This window comes from Mugil cephalus, chromosome 4, assembly GCF_022458985.1.
Source record: "Mugil cephalus isolate CIBA_MC_2020 chromosome 4, CIBA_Mcephalus_1.1, whole genome shotgun sequence".
Lineage (NCBI taxonomy): Eukaryota > Metazoa > Chordata > Actinopteri > Mugiliformes > Mugilidae > Mugil > Mugil cephalus.
Window position 1 is genome coordinate 26,992,302 of NC_061773.1, and position 15,369 is coordinate 27,007,670.

The window sequence follows — 15,369 nt, forward strand, 5'->3', positions numbered from 1 at the left end:
AGGATTTTTTCTTCCAGGCCGCCAGTCTTAGCTGTCGATACCTGAAGCTCCTGTAGCGTGTGATGCGTTCGCTGGCTCGCTGTTACGCGGCGACAAAACAAGGTGAGGACACTAAGCCCCTGCTCCCCCCATCCCCACCCCGCCCCCCCACCCCCACCCCCTGCCCCTTCCCAGTTAATTGGCATCAGAGGGAGAAATGCCGCTACAACTTCATAACTTCTTAAGTCATGCCTTGTGCACAGCCAGACGCACGGTGTTGTAAAAATTTACATTTTAATGAAATATTTGAATAAGCACTTGAAATTCACTCTAGCAGGTCTCCTGGTTCTAAAACCAACATTTCATGTTTGTGTTTTGAATGGCAGCATCAGGGAAATTAGCATGCCAGTCATACAGATTAGCGGGGCATCAGTGTAAAGTCACAGGCTTCCTCAATCAAGGTTCACTGCAGGTAAACACTACCCATGACATGTTTAAATGATGGCTTTTTTTTTGGAAAGAAATGAGGGGAAAGAGGCAATGGATCCACCGGGGAAGGACAGAAAGCCATACAGGAGCGGGAGCAGGTTGAATGGGAGAGAAATTCAGCCGGTTGCCAGTGAAGGCTATCTACAGCCCACAATAATACGCTTCTTTACAACTAAATCTGTCAGCGCAGCCAACAAACCATATTTGAAATTTCCACATGACTGATCGTCCTAAATCAAAACTAAAATGAAAAAGCTTGTGTGCAGTTTATTTAAAAAAAAAAAATTAAATAAAAAATATAACGTTATGACCTCGACATGTATTAAATATGTAGTTTGGTCATAGTATTACATGGAGTAATGTAACAGTTTATCCATTCGTTAGAAAGAAATAATGTGTCAAATCTGCGTCGTTTTGCATCCTGCTGCCACCAAGGAGCATCACTGCTTTGTTATATGTCTGGCCTGATCTGGTCTGGTCTGGCCTGGTCTGGCCTGGTCTGGCCTGGTCTGATCTGGTCTGGCCTGGTCTGGCCTGGTCTGGCCTGGTCTGGTCTGGTCTGGTCTGGCCTGGTCTGGTCTACGTGTCTAAGTAACATCCACTAGTGAAATATCGATACTTCCGATACCAGGTCTTTATGCTCTAAACTCGATTCTCCAATCAAAACATCGATACTTCCGATACTTCAGTCATTGGAGGTAACGTAGAAACACAGTGGAAAATAACTAAACTATTGAGTTGTGCCAACACAACAAACCTTGTGAAACACAAACTCAGGTTGAACAACAACACAGAATACGAGGCTTTTATGATGAGGAGCCAATTAAGAGTTTGAGGGGTTTTAAATAGTATTTTCTCATATTTTGTGTGATTGTGTCTCTGTTTGATTTTTCTGTAAATACATAAATTACTCTGATGTGTTGTATTTTTCATGAAGCTATGATTTGAAATACTCTACTTTTTACCAGACACATTAGTGTGTATTTACACAATGTATCGGTATTGGTATCGCTGATACCAGCCTGAGTTTTACTCAGTATCGGATTAATCAGTGGTATCAAACATCACCAACAGCCACATGAATGAATAGAACAATGAATTATTACAAGATGCTCGATGTTATTTACATGGACTTCTACTGAGAACATTTCATTAAAGCTTTTCTCTCTTTTTTTTTGTTTTTTATTCAAAGTACTCATCTGACCAAGTACAGTTGAAAATATCTGGATGTGTACTTTCCACTCGTGTATTATCAAGGTTGCATCGGGAGGTAACCGCACAGATTAACTCCTCCTGCTCCTCAATAATAGACGGATGCAGTGTTTTCATTTTCTTGTTCTAGTTTCAAGAAGTGAGAGGATCACAAAGTCATTCTCACTCCTTGACAACGTGAACTGCAAATAACACGACGGATAAAAAAAAAAAAGCAATAAATCCAGACTTCCTGCACAGATGCTTTGACTCGTGGAACCTCTGCTTTTAGCGTCTTGTTCAACAATCAATGCTCTGTTGTTGTTTTTTATTCCTTTCGGTTCCTGATCTCGAATCATCATTTTCGACCTCGTCCCAGCAGCCGCCACTTCTCCGTTAATTCGCTATGACACAAATTGCGAGAGCGAGTAATTATTCATGTTATTTTGCATCCCTTCAATTATTCAGAGCAAACATTTCTCCCAGTAAAGGTCTGGATGCTGGGACGCGGTCACGGTTCAGAGGGGAAGGTCTGGACGTCACAGCGTAGACCTGCACTACACTTCATCACCGCACTTACTTTGTTTACAGCAGAGTGGGATCAACCTGAGGCTGTGGCTCCACAGCTGCTCCACGACGCTCAATTACCACCGGAGTCCAGTCTGAACACTCAATCTGAGCCTCAGAAAATACATAAAGGTTTTCATTCACTCCAGAAACATTCATCCAGCATTTCTTATCAATAAGAAAACTAAAAAATATGTATCCTTTGTTTTGGCTGTTTAGATTCTACACAATGATTAATTCTTAAAAAATAAAATGTTTTTCCTCCCACCTAAAACACTACAGAGATAGTTTGGTCTGTACCCTGTGGATCATAGGTGGTGGTGTAGGTGTAAAATAATACAATAAGATGATATCAATTACCCGACCTCCTCTCCTCCATGTTGTTTTGGTGCATTCACTGAAACTCCGGAGCAGATCGGGGCAAGTCACGTTCTGTTTGTTTAAACTAATAACCGAAGCGTTTCCCTCGGACGACACGTTCCACTTCTTCTTTTCTTTTTGTGACAGACCAGAATAAACTCGAAGGACTTGTTAATTTACTACTTAATGTTTATATTGTGTGTAGGCGTGTCTCTTGTTGTGTTCCATTCATGCGTTGCCTTCGGTTCCTCACCCATAGCCCAGATCCACAGCTTTAATGGATGGCCTGTATTTTGTTACAGCTCCAGCTTCTCTACACCACCGTCTGTGTCCGATTGTTTCTCCTGGACTCGTAAATCAAACGGCACACACACATATTTGGTTTGATTAGGGATCAAAAACTTCTCAAAACAGCAGGTCGTTGTAGTTTCCAGCAAACAGCTCATTTATTTTATTTTTTTTTCTTAGGAACTACTTTCAGCTGTGGATTAATACACGGCTGGTATGCAACGTGGCGTACGTGGAACTAAATCTGAAATAACTGCAGCATGTTTAAGTTTTATGTAGTTTTTGGATTCCAATGGAGAACTATAGAAATAATATACCAGACTCAGACAGAATCAGCCATAACAATATGACCACCGACAGGAGAAGTGAATAACATTTAAACCATCTTGTGACAATTCATTGTTCTTCTGGGAAACTTTTGGACCTGATATTCATTCTTGTGGATATTACTTAGACATGTAGCACCCACCTAGACCAGACCAGACACCCCCACCTCATAGAAATGACGCAGCAGGATGCAGAATGATACAGGCACACACACAAATGGTTATAACGGTATAAAAAAAACATGAAGAACAGCACAGGGTGTTGACCTGGCCTTCAAATTTACTAGATCCTGAACTGATCAAGTATCTGTGGGATGATCCTCAGAGGACCTTCCCCTCAAAGACCCCCACTGACAACATCCTGTTACCAACAAGTAATCTGATTACTCCTTTAAAAACTTAGGTACTTTACTGATTACTTGATTTTAATCAAAAGTTACTTAAAAATAAATAAAATATATATTTTTATTTTTTAAAAAAAGGCAGAATTTCCTTTACAACATGCTAACCAACTTCTTGAACTGTCTCCCACTTACTGGTTTTACACCAAAATCCAAGTTTTTTTTTTTTGTTTGTTTTTTTTTTTTTTGGTGAGGCGAACCTGTGACCCTTTGGCCTTATCGCCAGCAGGAAAAATAAACACACTGTAACTTGGATAAGTAACTTTAATCTGATTACTGGTTTGGAAACAGTAACGTGTTAGATTAGTGGTTACTGGAAAAAAGCATTACTAAAGCCCCTTTCACATCACACAAAAAACCTGGATCAAATGACTGAATGACCCGGCAGTCGACCTGGGATTTTATCGGCTCGGCTTCGATGTGAACAGGAATGTTGCGTTGACCCGCTAATTTACAAGACGTTGATGTACCTACCTGTCACATTCTGGTTTTGTCTCTGGACGGCCTGTCAGACTGTGTCACTGTAGAAGCTCCAGGGCTTTGAGCAGCTCAAAAACAGAGAAAAGTTTTTACACAATCATTACAGGAAGCACATAGGTGAAGTAGCCCTGTGCATGTGTGGCTGTGTTTATATACAGCTTGTATAGTGATATGCCACAAAATTTTTATTGATCATGGCAGCGCACTGGCAAGACCGTGAGCTCCGTGAGCTGCTCTGCATCCAAGGAGAAGAGGAGATTCGGCAACAGATATCAGGCTTTATTCAAACATCGCCAGTATTTTGTGCCTGCGCACTTAAATGCGTACATGAACGTATGACACATAGTTGTCGTGACGATGGGCAGCTCTCACGCGGAGAGACCTGGGACTTCTGGAGATGTGAAAGACCACCCAAGGCCGGTCTAGCCGGGTCTGAAAATCCTGTGTCAACCATCACTGGTTTCCAGACACCACAGGACACCCTCAGACGGTCCACGTCCATTCTCTGATGACTCACAACTGCTTTGGAAGCACAAGGAAGATCTTTATTGGGAAGGTGGTCATGAAGTTGTCAAGCTACCATGTAGTGACAGTAACAGAATCAAGTCACAAACACAGCACTGATTTCTCTCATAGAAACCACTCACACAAGCTTTAGTTGCTCAGAAGTTAAAGATTCCTTTCTCTAGAAGTCATGACAGAGCACAATTAAGACAAACAAAGTCCAGATAAAGTTAAATCCTCATTATGAAAGTTTAAACTTCTATTCGGCAGACAAACAGAGTGAGCTAAGAAGACAGACCAGCCATAGTCCCTGTATCTGCTCTTAGACAGTAGAATAAGTTCAGATCAAACCTTCAGCTCAGACTGTTGATTTCAGAGCAACACACATCACAGCTGAGCTTCAAAGGAGTTTCTATAACAACATCAGCGGGCGCATCTTTTACCGACAGCGCGTCACTTCTCATCGCGGCACCTGCATCATATCGCTGGTTCATCTGCGGTTAGCGAACCTGTCGGCTCCCCACCCCTAAACCCTCGGATACCAAGAGCAGGAGACATCTGAGCTATTTACTCAATGAGTGTAATTACCATTGGCTATTCACACGAGGCCGGCTAACTGATGCGATAAGTACCTTTACACTTTCATCTTCCTTTAGTTCCCGTTTTAATTGCTCATACTCTCTTTGAAACCTAGCTGTGCCTTCTAATAAAGAAGAAAGCCGGGCCCAGCTGTGTGTCTCTGATTGTTGTGTCGGAGCTGGAGCTCGTGGTATTGTTGTGTATCTGTGTGTGTGTGTGTGAGTGTGTGTAGGGGCGGGGGGGCAGTGAGGCATGCCTTTTGAACAGCAGGTGGTAATTGAAACAAAACAAGGGCTGATTAGGGAAGCGTCTGGCAACTCATGATCCAAACAGTGAGCCGCCGAGGAGCCCAAACACAAGAGCCCTGGAATAAAGTGGTCATCATCTAATTAACAGAACACATTTTAATTACCGAGTAAACCAAGCAGTGCAGTGTGTCAATTTAACTGATGTGGTAAGTGCCAGTTTACAATATCAGAAACAGACAAATAATTGGAATCTAATTACAAGCAGGTCTATTGCACACCAGCGCCTGCAGCCCGTCTTAATAAACAAATTTTTACATCAAACCATGAATAACAAACACTGCAGGACGGCTAATTGCCTCGCTGCAACGTTGGGAGTTTGCCAGCTCCGACTATTTGACTGAAGCTCTTGTGTGAATGGATGAGGCAGTGTTGTGCTTTAATTAGAATTAAGTGAACAGCAGCCATTCATGTTTGTTTTTGTAATCTACCAGAGCCGAACAATGCGACTGTGATCTGGGGTATCGCTGATCTCTGTGGGCCGGAGCAGCACACGGGTTAAATGCTATTTATAGGTTAATGACGTGAGAGGAGAAGAAGAAGAAGAAGAAGAAGGAGAAGAAGAAGACTGGGCTCAGTTCAGACGTGTGGGTGGGTTTAGGTTTTATTTGCTCAGGTGTTAATGGACGTCCAAGGTTTCTGTATGAGGCAGACCAACGACCTCAGGACTGATCTACATAAAGTTCAAACTTTTCATCTGACATCACCAATGGCTGCACGACTTGAACGCTCTGCAAAGACTCCACATCATTGGCTGATTATACTACGAACAAACCCATCATCAGGACTCTCAAGTTTTGGATTTAGCTTGGAGTGAGAACCAGCCGTGATTCAGAAGCAAATGTCCTGCAAAGTTCCTAGACTGTAATAATGTAGAAGAAGAACGCAAAAGTAATAGCAAGAATTTCAATTAAATATGCAAAGTGTGCAAATCAGATATTTTAAGTAGCTTGTTGCTATGAGCAAGTCTTTGTGTTTTCAGTCATGACGTTCAGTTCTTCTACAGATGACGTTAGGAAAATATTCTATGAGCTGTAATATTCAGAAAAAATGAAGATGAACAGATGAGAAGAGCCTAAGACAGACTTTTACTGAGACCATCTGACCTGTTTTCTCTTCTACTTTGCTGCTCAGCTGAGCTCTGCTGTAACTGGACCCTCCACCAACGCTGGGACCAGACTCCGTGTGTTTGCTCTTTCCCAGAATCACTGGAGACCTTTTGGTGAGTTAACAGTTCAAACAGGCCTAGTGTTGACAAATCAAATGTCAGTTTAAAGAAGCATGAGAATGACTAGATATCGGGACATTATTGGAAGTAGTCTTTTATACATGTGGGTAAGAAATGCATTATTTGCATAAACAAGCGTCTTCAAGTGCAGTTTCTTTTAGTTTAGTCACAGACAAAATACCAAACAAATCCCAAAACAGCCATTGAAAATAGATTGGCTCCATAAACACACATAAGAAATGTTGAGTATTTTGGTTCCAGTGATTCACTAATGAAGGCCGTGCTTTTCATTTAAAGACACATTTTTCTGTTGCTTCATGTCCATATAAAGCCAGTACATCTGACAGTTCTTCAGAGACAAAAAAGGCTAAAACAAGGAACCTAATGCAGGAAACACGTCTGAAGATTCAGATTCTCAGCCAGGAATCACCAGGAAGTGCAGATGCAGCCCTTCATCAGGTGGATCCACTCTGCAGAAATACAGACGAGCCCACAGGTTGGTTGGATGTGGGCGTCCGAGGGTTTATTTCAGCTCCAAACCCATATGCTCCCTTCTGCACATGCTCTGTTCTGTCCAGGTCCAAACTGGATGTTTCAACAAGATAAAGCCTCTTACATCCACACATCCAGGACCAGTAGAACTTGGCTGCAGGAGCAGAGGATCCAGGTCTTAGAGTGATCAGATCGATCCCTGGACATGAGCCCCATTAAAAATCTGTGGTGGTTTATCAAAAGGTCTGTTTCACAAAGAATTCAGAAGAATTAAAAGTAGAAATTCAAGAAGAATGGGATGAGATTAGCCCTGAACACAGTGTGAAAGGCCAGGATTAGAGCTCTACTGCTGCTAATGGCAGGAGGACATATTAAAATAAATATTAATCTGATGATGTGATGCTTTATTTATTCTTTGTTCAGTTTTGAACACATTCTCTGTTATTTGTTGACTTTGACACAATGTTGAGAACTGACATATTGAAACTGTCAAGAATTTAGGTTTGTTAGTTTTTCTTATAAACAATAGACAAAATAAATATCATTTGTTTGTCTCTGTCTAATGCAGCCACATGTTTTGAAACACAAAAATTTGTGATCATGATGATATTTGACGTTGAGTAAAATTTTAAGAATGTCCAAAAGCTTTTTTCCACCACTGTATAAAAAAAGTCACTACTTTGGCACAACAGCAGGACGAGACCTTGGAATAAGAATAAGACGTTTTTATTGACATTGGTGAAAAACAACAAAATACAGTTTGGCAGCTTTACACAATAAAATACAATATACACAATAAAAACACACAGAAGCATGGAAATGAATGGAATTGGTACAATGAGGAGGAAAAAAAAACTGAGTGAGATGTGTAACTTCCCTGAGATCGAGCTTCAGTTCAGACAAGTCGCACTAAACCGGGCTGCTGTTGAGAAATTAAACGTTAAAGTTTGATGAAAAGCTTTTAGAAGTCGTCTGAAACCACCGTACGTTACGTCCGAAGGCACCAGGGAGCGGCCATCTTGGCTCAGATTGGTCAAAGAGGTGGAGGGTGAGTCTGGTGACACTTCAATACAACTTAAACAGTCATGAAATAAATAAATGGTTTAGTGTGTGGAGTTTTATTTGGTTTCCGAGCCGGGCCTCCAAGTGGTCATTTGTGGAACTGCAGTTTTTGGTATTAGCTTAATTTTTCTCCTTTGGGATCAAAAGCTAGTGTTTCTGACCGCGCCCAGACAGATATTGCTAAATGTGGGCAGACGAAACCTAAAACTATGTTCATTAAAGAATGTTATGTGTAGGAGAAAGATCATTGTTTGATTTAAAGGCGAGTTTTGTCCAGTTGGACGGCGTGTTCTCGTAGAAATTCAGATTTATGTGTGAAACGGAGGCGGTATTATCTGATCATGTCACTGCACCGATATATCTGAGCTCATATTTCAGCCATCTTTATAGACTATAATAATATCATATGTTAATGCCCCTTTATAAGTTAATGTGTGATTAAAAATGTGAATCTCTGCCTTAGGTTCTTTTTTTTTTTTTTAACTTCCTGTTATCTGAACCAGCTTTGAAAACAACACGGATGCACACGAATCCTGAGCGTTTGGTGAAATACAGCCTCCAGAAAGATTGCTTGTGATTTTATATCGTTTCCATTAAATCTTGTCTTTCAGAGGCCTTAATTAATAATACACTTGACATTTATGTTTTCCAGCAATAAGCTAAGGAAGAAACGATTTATGTCACCTAAAGCTTTTTAACAAATCAATGCAACTATTTGTAATTGCTTGTTTCACAAGATTAAAAGTGCTTAGACTTGATCTCTGTCTCGTGTTTAGTGGCCAACATGACCTGCGTCTCCGTCGTAAAAAGCCGAGACCTGGTCGTCAGCATTAGCTCCCGTCACCAAATCCATATCGCTATTATTTCTGGGATTTTTAATGCTGCTGAAATTTATAGCTTATCAAATGTAGTTACCTAAATTGCTGTTAGGAAAAGACAGTTTAACTGTCTCTTTTTAATTGCGATATAATTTAATGTTTTAGGCTGAGATGTGAGTCCTGCAGGAGGTGACAAAAAGGAAGCTGATTTTTTAAGACGCAGTTGGTGCATCTGCCTCCGGATGCAGTGGATCCGTCTACGTTCGGTGTCAACAGGCATCGTGGAAGTTTAATTCTGCAGCAGGAGAATGAGACTCGGAGGAATCAGTATGAACAACCAGCATTTTATTGCATGTTTAGAATGCTCACGTCAGTCATCGCCACTGACTACAACAGAGAGGTCTGCATCAACACAGACGAGGAATGATGAGGAGGTTACAGACTGATGGAAGTGATGAGCAATAATATTTCTCTTGAAAACCGAAAAATAAAAAAAAAATAAAAACAGGAAAAATGAAAACTACAGAGTACATCTTCAAAGAAAAGGGGAAAAAAAAGAAGAAGAAGAAGAAGAAAGAAAAAGCTGCTGCAGGATGAGAGCACCGTGACAGCTCCTGGGCTCCAACCTCCCTCCTCCTCCTCCTCCTCCTCCTCCTCCTCCCCCAACTCCTCCACCACCCCCGCCCCCACCTCCTCCTCCCTCCACCTCCATCTGGAAAGAAACAAAGTGTGATGTGAGAGCAGGAGGAAGGGGGTTGGTTGTTGTTGGTGGTGGGGGGGCGGCTGGCTGGATGTTTGGTGATGGATGAAACGATGGCGTCTTTGCTCGAGTGTTTTTATTTTTTTTAATTTTTGGGGATGTTGAGGTGGGTGGGGGTAGGGGGGTGGCGGGGGGGGGAGGGGGCAGTTCTTCATCTGACCTTTGACCCTCCTGCTGTGCTTGGTTTGACTCATTAGTGCGACGACCGCTGGAGATAAAAAATATAAATATCTTGATGCCAGGTAAAAGTGAACATGACATGGATGAGAAGGAAGGAAGGACGTGTGAAATGAATTCCTCCAAAATAGAGAGAGAGAAAAAAAAAGAAAAGAAAAGACAGCATTTAACAATATTCTTTACATCTTGGCACTGCATATTTTTCTTCTTTTTCCTATTAATTTCATATAAAATATCATTAGATTGATACACCCTTATATTATTACTGACCACTTAAACCACCCTCCCCCTCCCTCCCCCCGTCCTTCCCTTCCCTCCCCTCGATCTCTGAGACCTCGGGATTAGTCATGCAAGATATCTCCGTCTCATAGAGGAAATATATACCTGGCTGCCCTTTTCCCTTTCCCCCTCTCAGAGCAGGTAATCTTTAACATACAGCCACAGAAGGCAGTGGTTGGACCATCAAAAGGAAGTATCAAAAAACAGCTTAACACAAAGAGGGAAAAAAGTCTGTACAAAATGTCAGTGACACCAGAGAAAAGTCTGTTTTTCTATATTACAGTTTAAAATCCAAAAATTAAAAGCCCCCCTCCCCTCGTCCCCGCCCCGACTCACCCAAGATGTCCGCATGGATGGTGTGATTTATCTTTTTTTTTTTTGGTCATTTTTTCTTTTTTTTTACTTTAAAGCAAGGATTACTAAGTAAAATACATTTGCAGCACAGTTTGCTATTTTCCGATACATACAGCAGTTTTTTTTCTCATAGCTATGTCATAGGTAATACAAAGCGATAAAAGCAAACATCATAACACAAATGTATTTTTTGATCTTAAAAAAAAAAAAAAACAAATGAAAGAAAAAGAGAGAGAGGAAGGGGGGAGAGAACAGGAAAAAGACAAAGGCTATACGGACACGTATGTACAACCTAATATGAGAACGGCCCTCAAACAAACAAAAGAAGCCATCATCAGTACATCAGAGAGCGAACGGTGCCACACACAGCTGGGTGAGATCTCCATGAAATAAAGGCCTGAGGTTTGGATTGGTTTGGCTTTTTAAAAAAAAAAAAAAAAAAAAAGATGAAACCTTTTAGATAAACAATTTCTTTCTTTTTCTTAATAATTTTCTCTCTACAGTATCAGACTACAACATGCAAAGACACACAACTAAGTGCAACTGAGTGAAATGTTTATTTTTTCTCATTTAATTGAGTCATTCCCTATAGGTTTGAACTGAGGTATGCGTCCTAACGGTTTTTTTTTTTTCTTCTCATGCTGTTATCTTTAGTAATGTCAAGCTACACATGCTGAGAATGATCTAATCTACCGGCGCTTTTTCCCTCCTTTCTGAATCCCAAACAAACCATCCAGATGACTGGGGGTTTGTGGATGAGCTCGGCCCCCGTTCTCACGGTCCTGGCCCGGCTGTGACTGACCCATCCCACAGCTGCCTGGATATTAAATACATCGTCTGGAAACCACAGATTGCCCTTTTTTCCTTTTAGTTAATGAGCGGCAAACTTAATAAAAAAACAAAAAAAAAAAAGAAAGAAAGAAAAGAAATAAAGCAATAACTGCCATAAAGTACCTTGTACCCAGCTTATTAGTTGACAGGAGTGTTTTTTAATATAAAAAGTAATAAGTTGACAGAAACTAAACACAGTCATAAAGTCTTGCCAATCTTAACAAAAAAACTAAACCCCCTAAAAAGTGGCATACAATCATTTCAAAGGATACAAAGAAGATAAGGAATCATAGAAGACAAACACTGAATCATTGTGTGGTCCAGTTGAAGCACAGAATCCGTTTCACATTGTTCTCTGCAAAGCTTTTTTTTTTTGTGTTTTTTTCCATTTACCAGTATATTTTTCCTCATCGATTTTTATCTACATACCCTTTACGTTGCACACAGATCTGCTCCTGACCAAAGAAAGCTCCTTTTCTTTCCCCTCGCGTGGCCCGAACACTAAACCTTTTCCCTAATTTGGTCATCATTTGGGCCAGACTGCACAACCTTAACTGCAGCTGTCCTGTCCGAGCCCCCAGCCCCCAGCCCCCAGCCCCCCCTTTGGTTTTTTTATTTTTTGTTTTATAAAAATGAACGAAAAGGCCAGTTTGAGGAGCGGTTCCTTGAATCCGCCGCCACCGGCTCCGTCACCGCCGGCCACTCAGGTCGACCGGTGGGAGAGGATGGAGGAGGAGAAATATTTGGCCTTATCTGCTATTGCATGGAACACACAACATTGACTTGTAGTTTATCTTTGGTAGTCACAGAACAAGATATTCAAACACATAAAAAATAAAAACAAAAAGCCAAATAAAACTTAAAATAATAATAATAAAACTAAGAATAAATTAGAAGTGGTTGATTGCAGTCTTGAAATCCACGGTCTCTTAAATTTAACTGGATTTTTTTTTTTTATTTATTTCATTTTGCTGCATCATAAAACCACGTGTGGACTCCACTCGGTTCAACGTTGCAGACTACAACAACTCTTGGCTTTTTGGGTGAACGTGGACGACTCCACGTTGTCTAAATGGCGCGTACGGTTCGTTTCGGGGCCCTTCCTTCCGATGGCTGTCAGATGCTGGAATGTGCAATGCTTAGGTCTTATTGCAGGTCTCAGGATTTGTTCCCTCGATGAAAAGAAAATGAGCATTTCCTCCGGTGTGCAATTATTAACACTCAAAACTTAAAACTAGTCATGCGCGTGATACAAATAAAACTACGGGGAATGCGCGTTTATCTGGGAGTGAAATTACAGCGTGGAAAAGCAGACACGTTTGATTAACGGTGACAGTTGTGTTCAAGGAATCACAATTAGTTGGTCTAAATCATTATCTCGCCGGTGCACACCTGACATTTTCATTTTGCCTTTTTTTTAAAAAAAAAAAAAGAAAAAAAAAAGCTGGAGCTTGTAAGTGATCAGAAATTGTGTTGCAGCTCAGCATGCTCTGCCGTGTGGGGCTGTTTTAAAGTATAATTTCATAAGGATAAATCATAACCTGCATGATTTCTCTGTCATTCATTCGCATCTTAAATTAAACTTCATTGATGCGTGGAGGGAGCCTTCATTATGAGTAGTGCATTGCCAATGGACTTCATGAGCAGGAGGAGGGGGAGGAAGGAGAAGAGGAGGAGGAGGAGGAAGGAGGGAGGAGGGAGGAGGGGGTGAGGGATGGGCTACTTTCATTTTTTATTTTTTTGGGGGGGAAGATCGTGGAATAAATGACAGAAAAATACTACTTGGTATGTGACATTCTGCTTCATATGTGTGTGTGTGTGTGTATAAAGGAACAACATGAACTAAAATCATAAACATTCATCATCGAGTGCCGACCACACAGAATCTCCACAGCATGGACATGAGGTCTGATCAGTTCAAAGAAACAATTCAAACGAAAGATGAAAACATCTACAACAGCATTGAATGATGGCGAAGACACATTATGTTGATATTTTAGAACCTTTCACCCCCCAACATCGAGAACAACAACAACAATAACAAGAAAAATACAACCCCCGCCCCGCCCCCCCCCTCCCCCCTTCCCCGCAAAAAATAAAATAAAAATAAAAACAAACTCCCATCCTTCCACCCACCCACGATGGAGTCAAACCAATGAGAAGAAGTGTTGAAGGCAGTGACAATGAACCTTCCCTCACGCGCGCACACACACGGTGTAAATTAAATGTCAGTCTCTTCAGTTTATGGTCAGGTGTTTGTGTCTCAGAGAGGGAGGGAAGGGGGGAGGGAGGGGGTGGGTGGGTGGGTGGGGGAGGCGGGGGGGGGTGTGTGTGAGGGGTAACCCTTCTTTCAGTCCGCTGGGTGCTGCCCAGCGAGGGTCTCCCCAAACTCTGACCACGTCGGTACCAAACAAGTCCGTCTGACACATGAGTAGAAATAGTTTTCTGAAGCGTTACTTAAATCAAAAGTAGAAAGAAATCGGAGGCGAGCGTCCTCACGTGTCGTCTCCTCCTCCTCCTCCTCCTCCTCCTCCGTGTGTGTTTTTTTTTTTTTTTCGTGCGTGTGGGTTCTCGCTATGTTTTAATGGCACTAAAAAAGTTTAACTCTTAGTCATCAGCGGCTGAGACTGCAGTTCAGTGTTTGGCCTCTGGGGAGCGTTTTCTGTCGCCCAGATGACCCAGACTGCCTCAGCGGCGGCCTCTGAGGCTGGGCGGCCGGGGGGAGGGTGGTGGTGGTGGTGGTGGTGGTGGTGGTGGTGGGACTGGAGGAGGAGGAGGGAGGGGGGGTGCGGCGCTAGCCTTACAGCATGTCGTCGTGGCCCTGGTCGTCGTCGTAATCTCTGTGATGGTCGAAGTCCGGACTGTGATTGGCGGTCGTTACCAGGGAGAGGGGCCCTTCGTGGTCGTCGGGGTCCAGTGGTTCCTCCTTAACGCTGATGTGATGCCTGGAGGAGGAGGAGGAGGAGAGAGGAGAGAGGAACTTTGTTAACCCTTTGACTTCCACACTAACAAATACGATTAATCGCGATTAAATATCATTCATTTTTAATCTATATTAATATTGAGTATTTTGACATGTCATTATTAAAATGTTCACACGATTGCACAGAGTCAAACAATATAAACACTGAAGCTGTGTGATGTATAATTTCATCTGTTCAAAAGCGCCGTAGCTCAAAAAGTATAGAAGCCACAGTTTAGATATTTGTAGATATAATGTGTTCACACACGGGCAAAATTTAATGACTAGAAAACGGGTACAAAATGAGAAATTAAGCATTTTATTGTCTACTACTACTACTAAAAAAAGATTGACCATGTGGTTACAATGCCAGTTAAAGGGTTAATGGGGCTGGGAAAAAATATCGATATGGTAATATATCGCAATACTTTTCCGTCCGATACATTATCGATTTTGAACGTTTTAATATTGATTGAAAAAGAAAAAGTCGTGTTTTGGTTCGATCGTGAAAAAACTTCCGCACCACTGCTTCGCAAGGTGTCGCTGTAGCGCCACCTAGCTACGCACTGTTCCCAGCGAGGCAGTCGAAGAAGTGGACAGGGAAGTAGCAGAGCCGAGCAAAATTCAAAACTGACGTTTGGAGGCAGGACAAAAGAGTGCGCAGTTTGCAAACTCTGCTTGGCTCCAGATAGATATTCAGGGAACACGACCAACTTGCGAATTCAGCTAATGAGACACCGTGAGGTGTTGCGCTCGCCAGGCAGCAGCGGCCGAAACCAGTTGATCTGAAGAAAACTGCACTGGATAACACAGTACTTTTTTTTTGTTTTACACATTTTCGTTCAAGGAGACAATTGTGAACTGTATTTTGACATTTAAATGGTGAGAAACTGCAATAAACTTGAAATGGATAATTTAAATTAATATTGTTTTTTTA

At 41.7% G+C, this 15,369-nt stretch overlaps 1 protein-coding gene across 14 annotated transcripts in view; it reads right to left on the minus strand.

The window, feature by feature from the left end:
- Positions 1 to 9,397: 9,397 nt before the first annotated feature.
- The window catches only part of foxp1b (forkhead box P1b), a 157,603-nt gene continuing 151,631 nt past the window's right edge, over positions 9,398 to 15,369 (minus strand). For all 14 annotated transcript variants that reach the window (XM_047582820.1, XM_047582822.1, XM_047582825.1 and 11 more), the window contains one exon: positions 9,398 to 14,415. In XM_047582820.1, the coding sequence (XP_047438776.1) occupies positions 14,271 to 14,415 (145 nt within the window). In that variant the 3' untranslated portion in view covers positions 9,398 to 14,270. The remainder of the gene's footprint in view (positions 14,416 to 15,369) is intronic.